At 43.6% G+C, this 25,502-nt stretch overlaps 1 protein-coding gene across 1 annotated transcript in view; it reads left to right on the top strand.

Moving 5' to 3' along the window:
- The window catches only part of UBA7 (ubiquitin like modifier activating enzyme 7), a 411,248-nt gene that overhangs the window by 17,682 nt on the left and 368,064 nt on the right, over positions 1-25,502 (top strand). Inside the window, 2 exon segments of the mRNA XM_030206492.1 lie at positions 8,778-8,837; positions 22,548-22,716. Coding sequence (XP_030062352.1) covers positions 8,782-8,837; positions 22,548-22,716 — 225 coding nt within the window. The 5' untranslated portion in view covers positions 8,778-8,781.

Genomic DNA, 25,502 nt, shown 5'->3' with positions numbered 1-25,502 from the left:
CAAATTGAGGGTGGTTTAGATCAGAGTGTCATGACTGGAGGCTAGCACTGGAAAAGGCCTAGCACTGCTAGACGGGGACAGGTCAAGGACCGGCAAAAGCCCCGTTCCCCGAGCCCTCAGATTTGGGTAGCCAGCATGACTTAGTCTTCAGCAGTGTTAACAGCAGGAGAGAAGCAGATCAGACAGAGAGACAATGCAAAATCCTGGTTCAGGCACTGTTCAAGTCAGTCAGAGAACAAAGTAGAATCCAGGTCCAGGCATGGGTCAGGCAGCAAGCAGAGCAGAATCCAGGTCCAGGCATGGGTCAGGCAGCAAGCAGAGCAGAATCCAGGTCCAGGCGTGGGTCAGGCAGCGAGCAGAGCAGAATCCAGGACCAGACGTGGGTCGGGTCAGGCAGCGAGCAGGGCAGAATCCATGTCCAGGAATGGGTCAGGTCAGGCAGCGAGTAGGGCAGAATCCAGGTCCAAGCACGAGTCAGGTCGGGTAATGAGCAGAACAGCAAGCACCAGCAGGCAAGGACAATCCAAGAGAGCAGTTGCTGAGGCAGCTTCCTGGAAACAAGGTATGATTAAGTACCCTGTGAAGAGGACTGTGTCTCCTGTGATCCTAACTGTAAATTCCAGGTACTGCTCCTTTAAGCGGGGGAGTCTCTGAAGCGCACGCACCATAGCCATGCTGCCCGCTGACCAATCCTGCAAGCTGTCCTGACCACGCGGGGGGGGGGGGGGGGGGGGGGAGACACCGCTGTCCCAGGCAGCAGACTGGAATAGCACCCTGGATTAATAGCTGGGTGCTGTTGGGTGTTGGATTCCAGGTGCCAGAGTGGCACAGGGGTGAGGGGAGTAAAGGTACAGCGTTTCTCAAGTCGGTCCTGGAGTATCCACTTGCCAGTTAGGTTTTCAGGATATCCACAATGAATATGCGAGAAAGAGATTTGCATATAATGGAGGCAGTGTATGCAAATCAGCCTCATGTATATCCTGACTTTTCTAAATAATAAGTACATAAGTAATGCCACACTGGGAAAAGACCAAAGGTTCATCGAGCCCAGCATCCTGTCCATGACAGCAGCCAATCCAGGCCAAGGGCACCTGGCAAGCTTCCCAAACATACAAACATTCTATACATGTTTTTCCTGGAATTGTGGATTTTTCCCAAGTCCATTTAGTAGTGGTTTATGGACTTGTCCTTTAGGAAACCGTCTAACCCCTTTGTTAAACTCATAGTAACATAGTAGATGACGGCAGCAAAAGACCTGCATGGTCCATCCAGTCTGCCCAACAAGATAAACTACTTTTTATCTTGTGTACTACTTTTTGTGTATACCTTACCTTGATTTGTACCTGTCCTTTTCAGGGCACAGACCGTGTAAGTCTGCCCCGCTTCCCACCACCGGTTCTGGCATAGACCGTAGTCTGACCAGCACTATCCCCGCCACCGGCTCTGCCACCCAATCTCGGCTAAGCTCCTTAGGATCCATTCCTTCTGAACAGGATTCCTTTATGTTTATCCCACGCGTGCTTGAATTCTGTTACTGTTTTCATTTCCACCACCTCCTGCGGGAGGGCATTCCAAGCATCCACTACTCTCTCCATGAAAAAATACTTCCTGACATTTTTCTTGAGTCTGCCCCCCTTCAATCTCATTTCATGTCCTCTCGTTCTACCTCCTTCGCATCTCCAGAAAAGGTTCGTTTGCGGATTAATACTTTTCAAATATTTGAATGTCTGTATCATATCACCCCAATAGCTGGGAAATAATGCACATGTAGAGTTAAGCTGGCTGAAAAGTTCCTATTAAATCCACAAAAACTGGGGATTTATATATATAATATGGTTTCTCTAGAATTTTCCAATACCAAAGAAATAGAAACCTGCTAGCAGCAAACTCAATCTCTATCGCTGTCAAATCGAAAAAGTCCGCTTTCCACCATTAAAGCGGGCACAGGAAGAACCACCTCACACCACCTCCCACTCCTCACAACACAACCAAATAAATTAAACAATTATAGTGAACAGGGAGGGCTGATGGTGCAGTGATGCTGTGTGTGGTAACGAGTGTATAGCTTGTCAGCTTTACTCGTGGACCCACGTCTGAGCACTGTTCACTATAATTATTTAACTTACCCAATTAACTTACCTAACCGCCTTCACCACATTCTCCGGCAACGAATTCCAGAGTTTAATTACGCGTTGGGTGAAGAAACATTTTCTCCGATTTGTTTTAAATTTACTACACTGTAGTTTCATCGCATGCCCCCTAGTCCTAGTATTTTTGGAAAGCGTGAACAGACGCTTCACATCCACCTGTTTCATTCCACTCATTATTCTATATACCTCTATCATGTCTCCCCTCAGCCGTCTCTTTTCCAAGCTGAAAAGCCCTAGCCTCCTCAGTCTTTCTTCATAGGGAAGTCGTCCCACCCCCCCCCCCCTATCATTTTAGTCGCCCTTCACTGCACCTTTACTAATTCTACTATATCTTTCTTGAGATGCGGCGACCAGTATTGAACACAATACTTAAGGTGTGGTCGCACCATGGAGCGATACAACGGCCTTATAACATCCTCACACCTGTTTTCCATACCTTTTCTAATAATACCCAACATTCTATTTGCTTTCCTAGCCGCAGCAGCACACTGAGCAGAAGGTTTCAGTGTATTATCGACGACGACACCCAGATCCCTTTCTTGGTCCGTAACTCCTAACGTGGAACCTTGCATGACGTAGCTATAATTCGGGTTATTTTTTCCCACATGCATCACCTTGCACTTGCTCACATTAAATGTCATCTGCCATTTAGCCGCCCAGTCTCCCAGTCTCGTAAGGTCCTTCTGTAATTTTTCACAATCCTGTCGCGAGTTAACGACTTTGAATAACTTTGTGTCATCAGCAAACTTAATTACCTCGCTAGTTACTCCCATCTCTACATCATTTATAAATATGTTAAAAAGCAGCGGTCCTAGCACAGACCCCTGAGGAACCCCACTAACTACCCTTCTCCATTGTGAATACTGCCCATTTAACCCCACTCTCTGTTTCCTATCCTTCAACCAGTTTTTAATCCACAATAGGACATTTCCTCCTATCCCATGACCCTCCAATTTTCTCTGTAGCCTTTCATGAGGTACCTTGTCAAAAGCCTTTTGAAAATCCAGATACACGATATCAACCGACTCCCCTTTGTCCACATGTTTGTTTACTCCTTTAAAGAATTGAAGTAAATTGGTCAGGCAAGATTTCCCCACACAAAAGCCGTGCTGACTCGGTCTCAGTAATCCATGTCCTCGGATGTGCTCTGTAATTTTGTTTTTGATAATAGCACATTCTCATTGATAAAGGTAGTGAACTCCATAATGTGGCTATCTAATAATGTAACGAAGAAAAATATTTATTTATTGTGGGAACGATTATAGCAAACATGGGTGCTCAACAGGTGAACAGTGGATTGAATTAAAAGCAACTTCAACAAGGTGAGCTTTAAAACCACAGTTGGACTTTCAAAAGGTTCCCAAATAGTATGATTTCAGCTAAGATCATAAAGTTCAGGTCTAATTTATTTGATTTACCACTAATATAATAGAAATCTAAATGTCCACAAAAACACAAGGGACAAACTATCACTCCTAAATGAAAAACTGAAAAAAAAAAAAAGTGAAGAGGAGTATCCAGACCGAGCAAAAGTAGTGAAATCATGTAGGGCTACACAAACAAAACTACCCATCAGAACTTTCTAAGGTAAATCCAGCTTGGAGTCACCATAAAGCAATTGGGTTGGCTATCAGGGAAATTTTTGAACGAGAAGGGCGCCCATCTTCTGACACAAATCGGGAGATGGGCGTCCTTCTCTCAGGGTCGCCCAAATCAGCATAATCGAAAGCCGATTTTGGGCATCCTCAACTGCTTTCTGTTGCGGGGACGACCAAAGTTCACGGGGGGGTGTCGGCACAGTACGGAAGGCGGGACTGGGGCGTGATTAAGATATGGGCGTCCTCGGCCGATAATGGAAAAAAGAAGGGCGTCCATGACGGGCATTTGGCCGACTTTACTTGGCCCATTTTTTTCACGATCAAGCCTCGAAAAGGTGCCCGAACTGACCAGATTACCACCGGAGGGAATCGGGGATGACCTCCCCTTACTCCCCCAGTGGTCACCAACATTTTTTGCCAGCCTCAAATGTCATACCCAGCTCCATCACAGCAGTATGCAGGTCCCTGAAGCAGTTTTTAGTGGGTGCAGTGCACTTCAGGCAGGCGGACCCAGGCCCATCCCCCCTACCTGTTACACTTGTGGTGGTAAATGAGAGCCCGTCAAAACCCACCCGAAACCCACTGTACCCACATGTAGGTGCCCCCCTTCATCCGTAAGGGCTATGGTAGTGGTGTACAGTTGTGGGGAGTGGGTTTTGGGGGGTTCAGCACACAAGGGAGCTATGTACCTGGGAGCAATTTATGAAGTCCACTGCAGTGCCCGGTTGGTGTCCTGGCATGTCAGGTAGACCAATGCACTACTAATGCTGACTCTTTCCATGACCAAATGACTTGGATTTGGTAGTTTTTGAGATGGGTGTCCTAGGTTTCCATTATCACCGAAAACTGGGGACGACCATCTCTAAGGTCGACTATCTCTAAGGATGACCTAAATGTTGAGATTTGGGCATCCCCAACCGTATTATTGAAACAAAATATGGACGTCAATCTTGTTTCGATAATACGGGTTTTCCCACCCCTTCGCAGCGCCGTCCTTACAGATGGGCGCCCTTAGAGATGGTCGTCCCCGTTTGAAAATGCCCCTCCACATGATCTCCTATAGCACAAATCTGTTCCAGATCTGCAGCACTTCATATGTACTAATCACATGCCTCCTATGCTGTGACAAACTTTCTCATTTTTTATTTTGATAGCAATTTTTACTCATTTAAAATCCAAAATCTGCAACCCCAATACTTAACTGGCACAGCGCTGAAGATAAGCAGAGCTGCCGATACCCACTACAAGGAGAACATGCCATTTCGGTTCCACAGAACCTCGCTGAACAGTAAAACACAATGAAAGAGTGATGAGAAAATTCTTGAAAACAGAAATATCCAAAGTATTAACAAAAGCTATATGTCACCACTAATGCTTGAGAGCAGCTCATTAAGTATAAAGAAGTCATTCAACTCAATTTGAGTACTACAGCTTCAAGCCGCAACACTCGAGCGGCAACTCTAAGCCAGGTATTCTCGACCCAGTCCTCGGGGCACACCAAGTCCCATTCGATTTCAGGATATCCAACATGAATATGCATGAGATTGGTATCTATCACATGCATATTCATTATGGATATCAAGAAAACCCGACAAGACTTGGTGTGCCCTGAGGACTGAATTGAGAAGGCCTGGTCTAAGCCATTTAGATAATCATCAATAAAATATCATAAAATGGGGGGGGGAAGCATAAAATCACTCAACATGACAATAGTAGGTGTTCAGTGTTATCCAGGTTCACATTCTGGTTAGCGTGCGCGCGTTAAATAATCCAGACTTAAATACAGGAGGACTTGGCACCTCTTAAATTTAGTTACAGTAAGCATTCCTGTGTTTTGCAAGTACCGTGTGCTAATGAGAAAACTGGTGCAGGACCTTCCAAAAAAAAAAAAACCTTAAAATATTGTCACCTCAAATATGGGCTTAGCGCATTGTAATGTGGGACTTTCACGCCTGGTAAACCCATATTCTAGCACCTTTTAGTAAAGGGGCCACATAGTTGATAAAGGGGATGGAACACCTCGGGCTCTTCAGCTTGGAAGAGAGACGGCTAGGGGTGGGAGAGGGATATGAATGAGGTCTATAAAATCCTGAGTGGTGTAGAATGGATAAAAGCGAATCGATTGTTTACTCTTTCAAAAAGTACAAAGACCAGGGGACACTCAATTAAGTTACATGGTAATATATATATATATATATATATATATATATATATATATATATATATATATATATATATATATATTTACGAGAAGTCTTCATTGTCTGAGGAAACATTACAAGGTAAACATGATACAATCGATAAAAGAGCACTGTTCCTTTGCCTTTACAAATAATCCACTAGTACTTCTTGCATAACAGCATACAACAGTTTCAACTTTCCAAAGTCAACATCATAAAACTTCAAATCTTTTTTAGTTTTATTAGATCTAATAATATTCCCACTCCCTCCCTCCTACCCCCCTCCCTCCTTAATGAACACAGCTGGTCGCTTTTATTCATACAATGTTCTCAACAAACTTACTAAATAGATAGAGCATCAGAACGGATGTATTTCCAAACTAGCAACCATTTTCCCAACTATTGTTGGCGCTCAGTTTGTTAAACCACTTTTAAATGACTAGGAGGAAATGTTTTACTCAATGAATAGTTAAGCTCTGGAATTTGTTGCTGGAGTGATTGTATCTGGGTTTGAAAAGGTTTGGACAAGTTCCTGGAGGAAAGGTTCATAATCTCTTAAGATACACTTAGGGAAAGCCAATGCGCCTTTTGGCTTGCTAGCATGGAATCTTGCTACTATTTGGGTTTCTAACAGATACTTGTGACCTGGATAGGCCACACTGTTGGATGCAGGATACTGGGCTAGGTGGACCATTGGTCTGACCCAGTATGCCTATTCTGTACTTCTATTCTGTAATAGACAATAAACATAAGATACACAAGAAAGTGAGAGAGGAAGGGAAATATTACAATGTCAAAACATGGAAAGACAGGGAAGGAAAATCACAGTCAGTTTTGCATCAAGGGTTTGGGCCTAAAGACTGTGCCACAGTGTTTAATCCTGGGAAGAATTTGGAAAAGTGAAAAGAAATGCTCTTTGCCTTATTTTCTCAAAATGTATTTTCATTAAAACACGGATCTATTTATTTGTAACTATCCCCTTCAAATATTTGAAGGCCATAAGAATGTAGGAATAGCCATACTGGATCAGACCAATGGTCCATCTAGCTCGGTGTCCTGCTTCCAACAGTGGCCAATCCAGGTCACAAGTACCTGGCAGAAACCTAATTAGTACAACATTCAGTGCTCCAATCCCAGGGCAAGTAGTACTTCCCCCATGTTCATCTCAATAACAATTATGGACTTTTCCTTCAGGAACTTGTGCAAACTTTTTTTAAACCCAGATATACCAACCACTGTTACTACATCCTCCAGCAGCCAGTTCCAGAGCTTAACTATTCTTTGAGAGAGAAAGTATTTCCTCCTATTCTTTTTAAAAAATATTACCATGTAACTTCATTGAGTGTTCCCTGGTCTTTGCACGTTTTGAAAGAGTAAACAATCAATTTACGCTTACCTGTGCTACACTGCTCAGGATTTTGTGGATCTCTATCATATTCTCCATCAGCCGTCTCTTTTCCAAGTTGTAGAGCCCTACCTTCTTTAGCCTTTCCTCATATGAGCATTGACACAAAATAAGTGGGATTGTAAGTCAGATGGAATAATCACAGCAGACAGTCTATTTATTGGGATTTATTAACCACCTTTAGGAAGAGATTCACCCAAGGCAGTGTAACACAGGTACAGTTTAACATAAAATTTACAATTTTGTTTACAGCATAACAATAATAAAATAACCAATAAACATAAATACAATAAATGAGGTAAAATTGAAAACAGTAAATTGAAACCTAATAACAGAACTACCGTGAAACAGTATCAAAAATATACACATTTAACAGCACTGGAATTCAAATACCAGAGATACAATACATTATTTGCATAATGCTAATGATAAACCTAATAAGCATGCATTGGAACATTCAACTAGCATAGATATGATGCTAAAGATTTCTACAATACGGCTTACCATATAGCTGAGGGACCAAGAGCAGATATATGATGGGAACAAGGTGCATGGTACAGAGTCAGTTGGGATAATTTGATGGTTGGCTAAACTCAAGGCAAGTTCTTTGTATAGTTAAGCAAGAGATAAGGAACTGATCTAAGCTACAGTGTGTGTAGAAAGCTAGTCCAGGTGCAGAATGAGTGTATAGTCAGTCACCCTATGTATTAAAGACTTGGGAGAAGAGCCAGGCTTTCACCTGTTTCCTGACGTAGAGGTAGTCTCAAGTTATACATAGCCCCTCTGGTAGTAAATTTCAGAGGGTGAGGGCCACTCCAGAGAAGGCTCGCTGGTGGATATCACAATGTATAATTTCTTTTGACGAGGGTACAGATAGTGATGAGCCTTAAGAGGACCTTAGAGGTCTCAAAGGTGTGAAAGAGCTAACTTATTCTTTAAGTATTCTGGCCCATTTTGTCTGAGGACCTTGAAAATTGAACATAGAGTTTTAAATTTAGCCCTGTAAGATACTGGTAGCCAGAGTAGCTTTCGCAGGAAGGGTGTGATGTGGTCACACCACTTGTAGCCTTCTGTCAGCTGTGCTGCAGCATTTTGAATTAGCTGGAGTTGGTACAAACTCTCTTTGGTTTGGCAAATGTACAGGGTATTAAAGTAGTCTAGTCGTGATGTTATTATGGCATGGACCACTATGGTCAGACTCGTCTTTTCAATATATGGAGAGAGATTTCATAGCTGCCATAGGTGACAGACAGTTTTTGAAGGTTGTTTGAATTTGTGGGATCAGAGTGAGTCTAGAAGTATCCCAAGATTCCTGACCTGTGATTTAAGGGGGAGTTCATACTTCCAAAAAAGGTATTTTGCACTCGGGTATTTTAAAGTGTATGGTCTGTCTTATAAGGAAGGCTAACTCTCCGTATTATCTCTTTGTATTTTGTGTTACCAGGAGGATGGCCACCTCAGACAGTCAGGAGAAAATTGATGAGGGACTGTACTCCAGACAGCTGTAAGTCATTTTCTTTTTACATTGTCTTTCTCAGGCAGTACTTAGCCAGTGTCGTTTATATTCATAAACATGGGATACTGTTAAGACATGTTATTTTACTGTTAACCCCAGTTATTAGTAAGCGCTCATTGCATACAATGGGATCTTTGCCAAGTGATAAAATAACATGTCCACATTGATAATTATACCCCTCAAGGGACAGAATTAGGTATGAATTTTTAATTTTCTTATACCATCTCACACAGTGATATGACTCTCTCTCTCCTACACCACTTATCTTCAGCCTCCAATGTAAGAAGATTTAACCATGGACCTCAACGATGCCCCTCACTGGATCATTACTTTACACCATCAAGAATTACGCACCCACCTCTTCATTGGTCACATGGTAAAAATCTAATTCTTTTTTTTTTTTTTAATGTTAAAGAATTTTTGTTGAATAATTTTTCTACCTCTTAAAAATATATCTTAAATATGGTTTTAAAACCAATTCTCATCTTAAAGATGTTAATTCAATCTGCTGGCGGTCTTAAAGTCTGAAGTCTGACATAGACTCTTTCGCTTTTCAGCTATATAAAGGCACACCCCTGAAAATTACAAAGGCATTGGTTACATATAAAACCTTTACCCATATCATAAATACATTAAAAAAAAAACCTAGCTTCAAAAATACCTGCTCCAAATGACGCCAACATTTCTCAACCAACAACTTACCTGGCTTCAAAATGGCGGTGGCTTTCTCACTCCAATAAGTACATAAGTACATAAGTAGTGCCATACTGGGAAAGACCAAAGGTCCATCTAGCCCAGCATCCTGTCACCGACAGTGGCCAATCCAGGTCAAGGGCACCTGGCACGCTCCCCAAACGTAAAAACATTCCAGACAAGTTATACCTAAAAATGAGGAATTTTTCCAGTCCATTTAATAGCGGTCTATGGACTTGTCCTTTAGGAATCTATCTAACCCCTTTTTAAACTCCGTCAAGCTAACCGCCCGTACCACGTTCTCCGGCAATGAATTCCAGAGTCTAATTACACGTTGGGTGAAGAAAAATTTTCTCCGATTCGTTTTAAATTTACCACACTGTAGCTTCAACTCATGCCCTCTAGTCCTAGTATTTTTGGATAGCGTGAACAGTCGCTTCACATCCACCCGATCCATTCCACTCATTATTTTATACACTTCTATCATATCTTCCCTCAGCCGTCTCTTCTCCAAGCTGAAAAGCCGTAGCCTTCTCAGCCTCTCTTCATAGGAAAGTCGTCCCATCCCCACTATCATTTTCGTCGCCCTTCGCTGTACCTTTTCCAATTCTACTATATCTTTTTTGAGATACGGAGACCAGTACTGAACACAATACTCCAGGTGCGGTCGCACCATGGAGCGATACAACGGCATTATAACATCCGCACACCTGGACTCCATACCCTTCTTAATAACACCCAACATTCTATTCGCTTTCCTAGCCGCAGCAGCACACTGAGCAGAAGGTTTCAGCGTATCATCGAGGACGACACCCAGATCCCTTTCTTGATCCGTAACTCCTAACGCGGAACCTTGCAAGACGTAGCTATAATTCGGGTTCCTCTTACCCACATGCATCACTTTGCACTTGTCAACATTGAACTTCATCTGCCACTTGCACGCCCATTCTCCCAGTCTCGCAAGGTCCTCCTGTAATCGTTCACATTCCTCCTGCGACTTGACGACCCTGAATAATTTTGTGTCATCGGCGAATTTAATTACCTCACTAGTTATTCCCATCTCTAGGTCATTTATAAATACATTAAAAAGCAACGGACCCAGCACAGACCCCTGCGGGACCCACTAACTACCCTCCTCCACTGAGAATACTGGCCACGCAATCCTACTCTCTGCTTCCTATCTTTCAACCAGTTCTTAATCCATAATAATACCCTACCTCCGATTCCATGACTCTGCAATTTCTTCAGGAGTCTTTCGTGCGGCACTTTGTCAAACGCCTTCTGAAAATCCAGATATACAATATCAACCGGCTCCCCATTGTCCACATGTTTGCTTACCCCCTCAAAAAAATGCATTAGATTGGTGAGGCAAGACTTCCCTTCACTAAATCCGTGCTGACTTTGTCTCATCAGTCCATGTTTTTGTATATGCTCTGCAATTTTATTCTTAATAATAGCCTCCACCATCTTGCCCGGCACCGACGTCAGACTCACCGGTCTATAATTTCCCGGATCTCCTCTGGAACCTTTCTTAAAAATCGGAGTAACATTGGCTACCCTCCAGTCTTCCGGTATTACACTCGATTTTAGGGACAGATTGCATATTTCTAACAGTAGCTCCGCAAGTTCATTTTTTAGTTCTATTAATACTCTGGGATGAATACCATCAGGTCCCGGTGATTTACTACTCTTCAGCTTGCTGAACTGACCCATTACATCCTCCAAGGTTACAGAGAATTTGTTTAGTTTCTCCGACTCCCCCGCTTCAAATATTCTTTCCGGCACCGGTGTCCCCCCCAAATCCTCCTCGGTGAAGACCGAAGCAAAGAATTCATTTAATTTCTCCGCTACGGCTTTGTCCTCCTTGATCGCCCCTTTAACACCATTTTCGTCCAACGGCCCAACCGACTCTTTGGCCGGTTTCCTGCTTTTAATGTATCTAAAAAAGTTTTTACTATGTATTTTTGCTTCCAACGCTAATTTCTTCTCAAAGTCCTTTTTTGCCCTCCTTATCTCCGCTTTGCATTTGGCTTGGCATTCCTTATGATCTATCCTGTTACTTTCAGTTGGTTCTCTTCTCCACTTTCTGAAGGATTGTTTTTTGGCTCTAATGATTTCCTTTATCTTACTGTTTAGCCACGCCGGCTGACGTTTAGTCTTTTTTCCCTTTTTTCTAATACGTGGAATATATTTGTCCTGAACCTCCAGGATGGTGTTTTTAAACAGCATCCACGCCTGATGCAAGTTTTTTACTCTGCGAGCTGCTCCTTTCAGTCTTTTTTTCACCATTTTTCTCATTTTGTCGTAATCACCCTTTCTATAGTTAAACGCTAGCGTACTTGATTTCCTAGTTTCACTTCCTTCAATGCCAATATCAAAACCGATCATATTATGATCACTGTTATCAAGCGGCCCTCGTATCGTTACCCCCTGCACTAGATCATGAGCACCACTAAGGACTAAGTCTAGTATTTTTCCTTCTCTTGTCGGCTCCTGAACTAGCTGTTCCATGAAGCTGTCCTTGATTTCATCAAGAAATCTTATGTCCCTTGCGTGTACAGATGTTACATTACCCCAGTCTATATGCGGGTAATTGAAATCCCCCATTATTATTGTGTTGCCCAGTTTGTTTGCGTCCCTGATTTCCTTTAACATTTCCGCATCCGTCTGTTCGTCCTGGCCAGGCGGACGGTAGTACACTCCTATCACTATCCTTTTCCCCTTTGCACATGGAATTTCAATCCACAGTGATTCCAAGGAGTGTTTTGCTTCCTGCAGAATTTTCAATCTATTTGATTCAAGGCTCTCGTTAATATACAATGCTACCCCTCCACCAATCCGATTCACCCTATCACTACGATATAATTTGTACCCCGGTATGACAGTGTCCCACTGGTTATCCTCCTTCCACCAGGTCTCAGAGATGCCTATTATATCTAATTTTTCATTTAGTGCAATATATTCTAACTCCCCCATCTTATTTCTTAGGCTCCTGGCATTCGCATATAGACATTTCAAACTATGTTTGTTGTTCCTAAGTACATCATGCTTAGTACTTGACAGTATTAATTGGCAATCTTTTGTCTGATTTTTATTGTTATTTAAAGATACCCGATCTACTACAATCTCTTTTGCAACCTCACTATCAGGATACTCTATCTTCCCTGTTATGGTGATATCTTTGAAAGATACCTTATCCCGAACCATGCTCTTTTGAGCGACTGTCGGCCTTCCCCCCATTTCTAGTTTAAAAGCTGCTCTATCTCCTTCTTAAACGCCGATGCCAGCAGCCTGGTCCCACTCTGGTTAAGATGGAGCCCATCCTTTCGGAATAGGCTCCCCCTTCCCCAGAATGTTGCCCAGTTCCTAACAAATCTAAAGCCCTCCTCCCTGCACCATCGTCTCATCCACGCATTGAGACTCTGGAGCTCTGCCTGTCTCTTGGGCCCTGCGCGTGGCACAGGTAGCATTTCAGAAAATGCTACCCTGGAGGATCTGGATTTCAGCTTTCTACCTAAGAGCCTAAATTTTGCTTCCAGAACCTCTCTCCCACATTTTCCTATGTCATTGGTACCCACATGTACCAAGACAGCGGACTCCTCCCCAGCACTATCTAGAATCCTATCTAGGTGACACGTGAGGTCCGCCACCTTCGCACCAGGCAGGCAAGTCACCAGGCGATCCTCACGTCCACCAGCCACCCAGCTATCTATATGCCTAATGATCGAATCACCAAGTACAACAGCTGTCCTAACCTTTCCCTCCCGGGCAACATTTGGAGATATATCCTCGGTGCGAAAGGATAATACATCCCCTGGTGGGCAGGTCCTGGCTACAGGAGTACTTCCTACTTCACCAGGGTGATGCTCTCCTTCTAGGAGACCTCCCTCCTCCAAGGTAGCACGGGGGCTACCTGACTGGAGGTGGGACTTCTCTACAACATCCCTGTAGGTCTCCTCTATGTACCTCTCTGTCTCCCTCAGCTCCATCAAGTCTGCTACTCTAGCCTCAAGGGAACGGACACGTTCTCTGAGAGCTAGGAGCTCTTTGCATCGGGCACACACATATGACACCTCACCAATTGGGAGATAATCATACATGTGACACTCAATGCAAAAGACTGGATAGCACCCCTCTCGCTGCTGGACTGCTGACTCCATCTTAGTGTTTTTGAGTTTTTCCGTAATTTAAAACTTGCTAAAGTATTAAGGATATCAGCCTATCACTAACTTACAGTTCCTCCTTTAAACCCCAATCTTCAAGTTCCGAAAGCACAAGCAAAATTTGTTCACTTACCAGAGAAATATCCTCTTCTCCCAGAACTTATTAGAAGGAAAGCTTTCGCGGCACCTTGAGCAGAGGCCCCGAGTGGATCGGAACGGACCTGGGAGTCACTCTGGCGAAGGCTCCGAGGATATGCAGATGAGCTGCAAGTCCTCCACGGCACCTGAGAAGGCAACCGGTGGGAGAGCTGGGCACCTCTCAACCAAGAAAAGGCTTACCAGGGGTTAGGCCGAAGCCAGCATTCCTCCCCCTGAGGGTCACCTGATCCTGGCTAAGAAGTACCTGGTAGCTCTCTGACATATCACATGATCTGGGCAACTAACCTATCACAGAGCTATAGGTCACACTAACGTTCATTCTGTTTCTAAATTCAGAGTCTTAGGGGATACTGTATTTAACGTAAAGATCCAATTTCGTTCACAATAATTTAGTATCTTCTAAGCCATTGCCATTTTGAAGCAAGGTGAGTTGTTGGCTGTGAAATGCTGGCATCGTTTGGAGCAGATATTTTTGAAGCTAGTTTTTTTTAATTTGATGAATTTATGACATGGATATGGGTTTTATAGATAACCAATGCCTTTGTCATTTTTAGGGGGTATGTCTTGATAAAGCGAAACATAGTCTATCGGACTTTAAGACCCCCAGCAGATTGAATTAACATCTTGATAAGTATTGGTTTTTAAACCATATTTAAGTTATATTTAAGAGTGTATTGTGAGAGAGAAAAATAATTTTAAAAAGTTTAAAAAAAAAGTTTTTAACAGTATGAAATTTTTACCAAGTGACTAATGAGGAGGTGTGTGCGTAAGTCTTGCTGGTGTAAAGTAATGATTCAGTAAGGGGCTCAGCTGAGGTCCATGGGTAAATCTTCTTACATTGGAGGTTGAAGATGTGGTGATAATTACAGACCTCTGAAAAGCGTTTTGGTGTCTTTGAGAGTTTTGTCGCTCTCTCCTACATTCTACACTCTACTGCATCCCAAACATAACTTCCATGAGTGCTGCCAGTCACATAGCAAGAGATTTTGGCTTCTGGGACAAGTATTGGAGCAGTAGCTCTCTTCAGCATATCTTCTTTATCATCCCTTTCCGCCAGCTTTTTGCATCTCTCCTCCATTCCCCCTCCCCCCTACTTGCTGAGGATCCAGAGCAGCAGTGAACTAGTTTAATTTACCTGCTTCCTCCTCCTCATTCTTTCACTCCTGCGTCTGTCTCAGTTTTTCTGCTCGTTTACTTTCTAACATAGGATGCTGTGTTACTTGGAGGGGCATAATCGAACATCGCCGGCGATCTATTTTGGCGGCGGCGCAACAGCTGGCTGGAACAGTATTATCGAAAAATATGGCCGGCCATCTCTTTTTCGATAATACGGTTTAGCCCGGCCAAATGCCAGAGATCGCCGGGTTTGAGATCGCCGGTTTTGTTTTTCAGCGATAATGGAAAAAAATGCCGGCCATCTCAAACCTGGTGAAATCCAAGGCATTTGGTCCTGAGAGGAGCCAGCATTTGTAGTGCACTGGTCCCTCTGACATGCCAGGACACCAACCGGGCACCCTAGGGGGCACTTCTAACAATGTTTAAAAAATACACAAATAGCTCCCAGGTGCATAGCTCCCTTACCTTGGGTGCTGAACCCCTCCAATCCCCCCCCCCCAAACCCACTCCCCACAACTCTACACCATTACCATAGCCCTTATGGGTGAAGAGGGGCCACCTACATGTGGGTATAGTGGGTTTTGGGGGGTTTGGAGGGCTCAACACTTAGCACCACAAGTGTAACAGGTAGGGGGGGGGGGGGATGGACCTGAGTCTGCCTGCCTGAAGTGCACTGCACTCATTAAAAACTGCTCCAGGGACTTGCTTACTGCTGTCAGGGAGCTGGGTATGACATTTGAGGCTGGCATACAGGCTGGTAAAAAAAAGGTTTTATTTTTACTTTTTTAGTGTGGGGAGGGGGTTGGTGACCACTGGGGGACTACGGGGAGGTCATCCCCCATTCCCTCCGGTGGTCATCTGGTCAGTTGGGGCACCTTTTGAGGCTTGGTCGTGAAAATAAAAGGACCAAGTAAACCCGGCGAAATACTGCTTAACGCCGCTTTTTTTTTCCCATTATACACGAAAGCCGGCCTTCTGGTAGCTATGCCCATGCACGTCCATGTCCCGCCTTCGCTACACTGCCAACACGACCCTTGAAATTTTGCCGGCGCGATGACGGGAAAGCAGCGATGGTGTCAAAAAAGCTGCTTTCAATTATACGGATTTCGCCGCTTTTGAGAGATCGCCGGCCATCTCCTGATTTATGTCGGAAGATCGCCGGCGATCACTTTCGAAAATAAGCCTGATAGTTACACAGTAGATGACGGCAGAAAAAGACCTGCACGATCCATCCAGTCTGCCCAACAAGATAAACTCATATGTGCTACTTTTTGTGTATACCTTATCTTGATTTGTATCTGCCATTTTCAGGGCACAGACCGTAGAAGTCTTGCCCAGCACTAGCCCCGCCTCCCCCCACCGGCTCTGCCACCCAATCTTGGCTAAGCTTCTGAGGATCCATTCCTTCTGAACAGGATTCCTTTATGTTTATCCCACGCATGTTTGAATTCGGTTACCGTTTTCATCTCCACTACCTCCCGCGGGAGGGCATTCCAAGTATCCACCACTCTCTCCGTGGAAAAAATACTTCCTGACATTTTACTTGAGTCTGCCCCCCTTCAATCTCATTTCATGTCCTCTAGTTCTAACGCCTTCCCATCTCCGGAAAAGGTTCGTTTGCGTATTAATACCTTTCAAATACTTGAACGTCTGTATTATATCACCCCTGTTTCTCCTTTCCTCCAGAGTATACATGTTCAGGTCAGCAAGTCTCTCCTCATACGCAAATCCCATACCATTCTCGTAGCTTTTCTTTGCACCGCTTCAAATTTTTTTACATCCTTAGCGAGAAACGGCCTCCAAAACTGAACACAATACTCCAGGTGGGGCCTCACCAACGACTTGTACAGGGGCATTAAAACCTCTTTTCTTCTGCTGGTCACACCTCTCTCTATACAGCCTAGCAACCTTCTAGCTACGGCCACCGCTTTGTCACACTGTTTCGTCACCTTCAGATCCTCAGATACTATCACCCCAAGATCCCTCTTCCCGTCCGTACATATCAGACTCTCACCGCCTAACACATATGTCTCCCGTGGATTTCTACTCCCTAAGTGCATCACTTTGCATTTTGTTGCATTGAATTTTAATTGCCAAACCTTAGACCATTCTTCTAGCTTCCGCAGATCCTTTTTCATGTTTTCCACTCCCTCTGGGGTGTCCACTCTGTTACAAATCTTAGTATCATCCGCAAAAAGGCAAACTTTACCTTCTAACCCTTTTGCAATGTCACTCACAAATATATTGAACAGAATCGGCCCCAGCACCAATCCCTGAGGCACTCCACTACTCATCTTTCCCTCATCCAAGCAAATTCCATTAACCACCACCCTCTGGCGTCTGTCCGTCAACCAGTTCCTAATCCAGTTCACCACGTCGGGTCCTATCTTCAGCCCGTCAAGTTTATTCAGGAGCCTCCGGTGGGGAACCGTGTCAAAAGCTTTGCTGAAATCTAAGTAGATTACGTCTACTAACAGATTACGTCTAGCTAACAGAAAACAGCTAATCTCCATAGTCTTTTCCACTTAGTTTTAAAAACTTTGTACCACAGCATTAACAGAATCTAACAGCCACTGCAGGATCTAATTTAGTATTCCCCCCACCCCTAGGACAACTCCTCATTTATAGTCAGTTATTGTAATTAGGATAACAAGCAAGGAGTGCTCTTATAGAGTTTTAAATATATTTCATCACCATCTAAGAAGGAAATATTAAATAAATCATACAATATACTATATAAAGTAAAAGACACTTTTATATTAGGCTAATATCCTTAATACTGTAGCAAGTTTTAAATTATTGAAAAACTCAAAAACATTAAGATGGAGTCAGCAGTCCAGCAGCGAGAGGGGTGCTATCCAGTCTTTTGCATTGAGTGTCACATGTATGATTATCTCCCAGTTGGTGAGATGTCATATGTTTGTGCCCAATGCAAAGAGCTCCTAGAGAACGTGTCCGTTCTCTTGAGGCTAGAGTAGCAGACTTGGTGGAGCTGAGGGAGACAGAGAGGTACATAGAGGAGACCTACAGGGATGTTGTAGAGAAGTCCCACCTTCAGTCTAGTAGCCCTTGTGCTACCTTGGAGGAGGGAGGTCTCCTAGAAGGAGAGCATCACCCTGGTAAAGTAGGAAGTACTCCTGTAGCCAGGACCTGCCCACCAGGGGATGTACTATCCTCTCGCACCGAAGATATGTCTCCAAGTGCTGCCCGGGAGGGAAAGGTTAGGACAGCTGTTGTAGTTGGTGATTCGATCATTAGGCATATAGATAGCTGGGTGACTGGTGGACGTGAGGATCGCCTGGTGACTTGCCTGCCTGGTGCGAAGGTGGCGGACCTCACGCGTCACCTAGATAGGATTTTAGATAGTGCTGGGGAGGAGTCCGCTGTCTTGGTACATGTGGGTACCAATGACATAGGAAAATGTGGGAGAGAGGTTCTGGAAGCCAAATTTAGGCTCCTTAGGTAGAAAGCTCAAATCCAGATCCTCTAGGGTAGCATTTTCTGAAATGCTACCTGTTCCACGTGCAGGGCCCAAGAGACAGGCAGAGCTCCAGAGTCTCAATGCGTGGATGAGACGATGGTGCAGGGAGGAGGGTTTTAGATTTGTTAGGAACTGGGCAACATTCTGGGGAAGGGGGAGCCTATTCCGAAAGGATGGGCTCCACCTTAACCAGGGTGGGACCAGGCTGCTGGCATCGGCATTTAAAAAGGAGATACAGCAGCTTTTAAACTAGAAATGGGGGAAGGCCGACAGTCGCTCAAAAGCGCATGATTTGGGAAAAGGTATCTTGCAAAGATACCTCACAAACAGGGAAGATAGGGTTTCTGGATAGTGAGGTTGCACAACAGACCGTGGTAGACCAGGTGCCCTTAAATACAACTAAAGATCAGACAAAAGATGTCAAATCAATAGTGTCAGGTACTAAGCATCATGCAAATAAGAACAACAAACATACTCTGAAATGTCTATATGAAAATGCTAGGAGTCTAAGAAATAAGATGGGAGAGTTGGAATATATTGCACTAAACGAAAAATTGGATATAATAGGCATTACTGAGACCTGGTGGAAGGAGGATAACCAGTGGGACACTGTCATACCGGGGTACAAAGTATATCGTAGTGATAGGGTGGACCGGACTGGTGGAGGGGTAGCATTGTATATTAACGAGAGCCTTGACTCAGATAGATTACAAATTCAGCAGGACACAAATCACACCTTTGAATCATTGTGGGTTGAAATTCCATGTATAAAAGGGAAAAAAATGGTGATAGGAGTGTACTACCGTCCGCCTCGCCAGGATGAGCAGGTAGACACAGAAATGATAAAAGAAATCAGAGACGCGAACAAAATGGGCAATGTGATAATAATGGTTGACTTCAATTATCCAAATATAGACTGGGTAAATGTAACATCGGGACACGCTACAGAGATACAATTCCTTGATGAAATCAAGGACAGCTTTATGGAGCAACTGGTGCAGGAGCCAACGAGAGAAGGAAAAATTCTAGACTTGGTCCTTAGTGGAGCGCATGATCTGGTGAGGGACGTTATGGTACTGGGGCCGCTTGATAACAGTGACCATAATATGATCAGTTTTGATATCGACCTTGAAGTAACTGTACACAGAAAGTCAAATACGTTAGCGTTTAACTTTAAAAAAGGAGACTATGATAAAATGAGAAGAACGGTAAAAAAAAAAACTTAGGGGGGCAACTGAGAGAGTAAAAACTGTACAACAGGCGTGGACGCTGTTCAAAAATACCATCCTGGAGGCCCAGGCCATACATAGTCCGCGAATTAGAAAAGAAAGACGGAACTCCAAAAGACAGCCGGCCTGGTTGAAAAGTGAGGTGAAGGAAGCTATTAGAGCTAAAAGAAACGCCTTCAGAAAATGGAAGAAGGAACCGTCTGAAAATAACAAGAAGCAGCATAAGGAGTGTCAAAGCAAATGCAAGGCGCAGATAAAGAAGGCCAAGAGGGATTACGAAAAAAAGATAGCATTAGAGGCAAAAAAACATAGTAAAAATTTTTTCCGGTATATTAAAAGCAGGAAGCCGGCAAAAGAATCGGTTGGGCAGCTGGATGACCGAGGGGTAAAAGGGGCGATCAAGGAAGACAAAGACGTAGCGGAGAGACTGAATGAATTCTTTGCTTCGGTCTTCACCGAGGAAGATTTGGGTGGGATACCAGTGTCGGAAATGGTATTTCAAGCGGACGAGTCGGAGAAACTTACTGACTTCACGGTAAACCTGGAGGACGTAATGGGGCAGTTCGGCAAACTGAAGAGTAGCAAATCTCCTGGACCGGATGGTATTCATCCTAGAGTACTGATAGAACTGAAAAATGAGCTTGCGGAGCTACTGCTAGTGATATGCAACTTATCCTTAAAATCGAGCGTGGTACCGGAAGATTGGAGGGTGGCCAATGTAACGCCCATTTTTAAAAAAGGCTCCAGGGGAGATCCGGGAAATTATAGACCGGTGAGTCTGACGTCAGTGCCGGGGAAAATGGTAGAGGCTATTATTAAAAACAAAATTACAGAGCACATCCGAGGACATGGATTACTGAGACCGAGTCAGCACGGCTTTTGTGTGGGGAAATCTTGCCTGACCAATTTACTTCAATTCTTTGAAGGAGTAAACAAACATGTGGACAAAGGGGAGCCGGTTGATACTGTGTATCTGGATTTTCAAAAGGCGTTTGACAAGGTACCTTATGTAAGGCTACAGAGGAAATTGGAGGGTCATGGGATAGGAGGAAATGTCCTATTGTGGATTAAAAACTGGTTGAAGGATAGGAAACAGAGAGTGGGGTTAAATGGGCAGTATTCACAATGGAGAAGGGTAGTTAGTGGGGTTCCTCAGGGGTCTGTGCTAGCTTTTTAATATATTTATAAATGATTTAGAGATGGGAGTAACTAGCGAGGTAATTAAATTTGCTGATGACACAAAGTTATTCAAAGTCGTTAACTCGCGACAGGATTGTGAAAAATTACAAGAGGACCTTACAAGACTGGGAGACTGGGCGGCTAAATGGCAGATGACGTTTAATGTGAGCAAGTGCAAGGTGATGCATGTGGGAAAAAATAACCCGAATTATAGCTACGTCATGCAAGGTTCCACGTTAGGAGTTACCGACCAAGAAAGGGATCTGGGTGTCGTCGTCGATAACACACTGAAACCTTCTGCTCAGTGTGCTGCTACGGCTAGGAAAGCGAATAGAATGTTGGGTATTATTAGGAAAGGTATGGAAAACAGGTGTGAGGATGTTATAATGCCATTGTATCGCTCCATGGTGCGACTGCACCTTGAGTATTGTGTTCATTTCTGGTCGCCGCATCTCAAGAAAGATATAGTAGAATTGGAAAAGGTGCAGCGAAGGGCGACTAAAATGATAGCGGGGATGGGACGACTTCCCTATGAAGAAAGACTAAGGAGGCTAGGGCTATTCAGCTTGGAGAAGAGACGGCTGAGGGGAGACATGATAGAGGTATATAAAATAATGAGTGGAGTGGAACAGGTGGATGTGAAGCGTCTGTTCACGCTTTCCAAAAATACTAGGACTAGGGGGCATGCGATTAAACTACAGTGTAGTAAATTTAAAACAAATCGGAGAAAATGTTTCTTCACCCAACGTGTAATTAAACTCTGGAATTCATTGCCGGAAAATGTGGTGAAGGTGGTTAGCTTAGCAGAGTTTAAAAAGGGGTTGGACGGTTTCCTAAAGGACAAGTCCATAAACCGCTACTAAACGGACTTGGAAAAATCCAAAATCCCAGGAATAACATGTTTAGAATGTTTGTACATTTGGGAAGCTTGCCAGATGCCCATGGCCTGGATTGGCCGCTGTCGTGGACAAGATGCTGGGCTCGATGGACCCTTGGTCTTTTCCCAGTATGGCATTACTTATGTACGTCTATAGCAGGTCCCTGATTCAATTCTCCAGTCACCCAGTCAAAGAATTCAATGAGATTCGTTTGGCACAATTTACCTTTGGTAAAACCATGTTGTCTCGGATCCTGCATCCTGTTGGTGGATCTTTGTTTTTTTTTTTTTTTCTTATCTCTGTGAGTGGACAGTCTGGGTTAAGAAAAAAAGCACTTGACAGATCCCGAAGAATAGATCCATTCCTTATTGCTTGCTGCCAGGAATAAGCAGTGGCTTTCCTTAGTCTTCTGGGTTAGTTATATGCTGGTGGACTTTCCCATCCCTTTTATCATTACTGTTACCTATAGGTTTGATTAATAGTTCTTCAGTATGTAAGGGTCAGATTGGTAGTTGTTTCTGTGGGCATATGTTCCTTGTATACACACTAAAAAAACAAAATAAAAAACTCCCCTATTATTTTGGTTCAGTTTTCATATCTGGCAAAATCCTTCTAAAGTTCTTCACAGCTTACTTGTGTTTTAACAACTTTAAATAGTTTTATGTCATCTGCAGATGACTGGAGATTGTAAAGACTGGATGATCACGAGAGCTACTTCCCAGAGCTGAAAATACCCAAATGTTGTCTTGTTTGGTTCTAAGAGATCTTGAGAGCTTCAATCTTTTTGTTTTTCTCTACAGGTATGTTCTTGGTCATGAGGCAATGCGAAAGATGGTCTCCTCTGATGTTCTTATCTCTGGGATGAAGGGGCTAGGGGTTGAGATTGCCAAGAATATCATCTTGTCTGGGGTCAAATCGGTGACAATTCACGATATGGACTGTATACATTGGTGTGATTTGTCCTCACAGGTAGGGGAAAAGAGGGCAAACAGTCACTAAAACAAGACTCTTCTGTAACTCTTAATAGTTTTAATTGTGCTAAAGAAATAGCATTGAAATCTCTCACAGATCTCTCAAGAGGTATAGTTAATTTGCCCCAGGAATACTGGGCCGCCAACATGAAATTGGATGCTCTCAAGGAGGAATTTAAAGGAGCTGGCAAGGCCAAATGAAAAGTTCTCCTTTCCTCCTGTGCCCAAAATCCCTGATGGTTAGCGGTAAGGGGTCACCGATCTCTCTCTACCCTGACCCTGATCTTGTGACAGGTAGTGTAAATAAAGTCCCCCCTTAATTAAGAAATGATTACAACTCCTGCAGCTTCCATCCTACCCCTACATTTTGGAATTTGCAGGAAATCCCTGGAGGTCCAGTAGGGGCAGGATTAATCACCAGTTCTTGCTGCCCCAGCAGTGCCATTTTTCAAACGTGCATACTCTAACTCATAGTGGCAGTCTTGTGATCAAGTCTATTGTTAATAACACGAGTGTACTAGTAAGGGGCAGGCACAGCATTTTGGAAAATGGCAAATTGAGGTGGGCAGGAGGGAGTTGCTATAGTTTTTAATAAAGGAGACAATACACACCCCCCACAGATATACACAACACACACACACACATGCACTCATAATTCCGTGAGGTTGCTCCACATGGTTTTGCTGCTATGTAGTGCCCCCCATACAATTCTGATTTTTGTTTCATTTTCTTTGTTGTACATTTTACTCTGAAACGTACTGACCATATATTATAGCCTTCTTATGTATACTGTTGCTATGTCCAGGGTTGAAATGAGGGAGCAAAGTCCAAAGAAAAGTCCAAACAGCAAAACAAAAAGTACTAGGAACCTTCAAAAAAAGGGGGTAAAAACTTTAATCAAATGTTGGATGAAACCCCAGAGGAGCGCAGCGAAGTGAGAGGCGAGAGGAGCGGCTGCAGAGCTGACAGCTAATGCCTGATGGTTGCCTGCAGTGCTGCGCTTACTTTTTAAAAACATTTTTGGTTGTTTAATTAACTCTTTTTGTTTCTGTAGCGGCCGCTGCTGCTCAACAGGAGAAGCAGCAGTGGCCGGAAATGGGAGCTGGCGTCGCGTGTTTCGCGGGAGACTTGGGAGGTCTGTGTTGGGTGGGCGGGCCTGGAGGGAAAGTGACTGGGCCTGGGCCCATCCAGGCCCGCCCGTGGCCACGCCCCTGATCTGACCCTTCTTGCCTCCTCTGATATCACTTCCTGTTTCTGCATGGGCAGCACAGATCAGAGGGAAAGTTTCAGAGTAGACTGCAGGCAGGACATGTGCAAAAATGGAAGACCACTTTTAAGGTAGAGGTGGGAGGGGCTGATCTTGATCGCAGGTGGGGGGTGGGAAAGGTGCCAGGTGGGGAGTGGAAGAGAGCAGAAGAGATGTTTGGAGGAGATGTGAGATGTTGCAACGTAATTAACATTTTTAATTACAAATAACGGGCGGACTGACAGTGATCTGGGCCCTCAACAATAAGGGTCATGGGCCCCTAACCACCTATCAAAAGTGATTAAACTAGATGAAAACTATGGGAGAGTGGACCCCCTACTGCTGTGGGTTCTCAGGCATTGCCCTGCTGTTCTAATGGTGAGTTCGCCCCTGGCGATTAATAATTAATGCATTAATTGCAGAGTTAACTGCAATTAACATGCAGCCTTAATTTCTATAGAAGAGGGAGTTTAGTGCCTGCAGCATAGAATCATTGTCGCTTTGAAACACAGCAGTTTTGGAATTGCGTCTTTCAAACTGCCCCTCCCCTTTACTATCCTCTGTCAGTCACATATACACAGAGCCAGCACAGATGGACACACAAGCAGACAGACACATAGGCCTATGGGTGTGGAAAAAAAAAAAGTAAGCTTTGCTGTTTTCCCAGTAACCCCTTGAAATTTCAGCATGAAATGTTATAGCTTTATTTTGTTACTATGTACATTTATGTACCGGAATGAGATTATCTTTAAACATGGCAAAGTTACAGACATTTTAACGTGACCACCCAGCAATTTTCTCATGTTCAAAAATGTTAATGAGGTCATAGTGGCATAGACTTTTGTAAGCAATTTGAATAATTTGTATTTTATCTGTAAATTATCATATTGTCATTGCCATTCCGATCAGAAATGCTTTTAAAGAAATCATGAGCAACGTATCAGTAGATGATCTGGGACAGGCTGGCACAGGGGACCAATAGACAGGGCTGTTTAAGACCTACCAAAAAGCGACTGAAAGCCAGTGTTAAAGCTAGGGTGAACACTATGAGCATTCAGTGACTGTGGAATTCTGACACAGTTAATTATATAGTTTGAATAACGTTATTTTACTGTATTTTAGCTTGAACATTTTAAACTTGCAAAAATCGCTAGGTAGTAATGCTAAAATGTCAGTAATATCAACACAGCTTAAGTTACATAAATGTTATTAACAGTAATACGTCAGTATGATGACTAAGTACGTAAAATTTCTCATTGAAATTCAAAGCGGTTACTGAGAAAACTGCAAAAAACAAACAAAAAAAAACTGTAGGGGGTTACTTTGTTGCTGCACCTCTTGGATACACAGAAACACAAACACATCATGTAGAGAGGCAGGAATAAAACTCTGTCCTCTCTTTTAGTATTGTAAGCGGCATAGACATTTTATTGAGGTGTGGGGTACCTGGTAAAAAAAAGCCCCTGACAAAATAGCCCCCAGCAAATCAATCCCTGACAGATGAGCCGCCCCCAAGTATTTATCTGTTCTGCTCCTGT

The sequence above is a fragment of the Microcaecilia unicolor genome, chromosome 6 (assembly GCF_901765095.1).
Source record: "Microcaecilia unicolor chromosome 6, aMicUni1.1, whole genome shotgun sequence".
Classification (NCBI taxonomy): domain Eukaryota; kingdom Metazoa; phylum Chordata; class Amphibia; order Gymnophiona; family Siphonopidae; genus Microcaecilia; species Microcaecilia unicolor.
The sequence above is the reverse complement of the archived record's forward strand: the minus strand, read 5'-3'. Positions and strand labels throughout refer to the sequence as shown.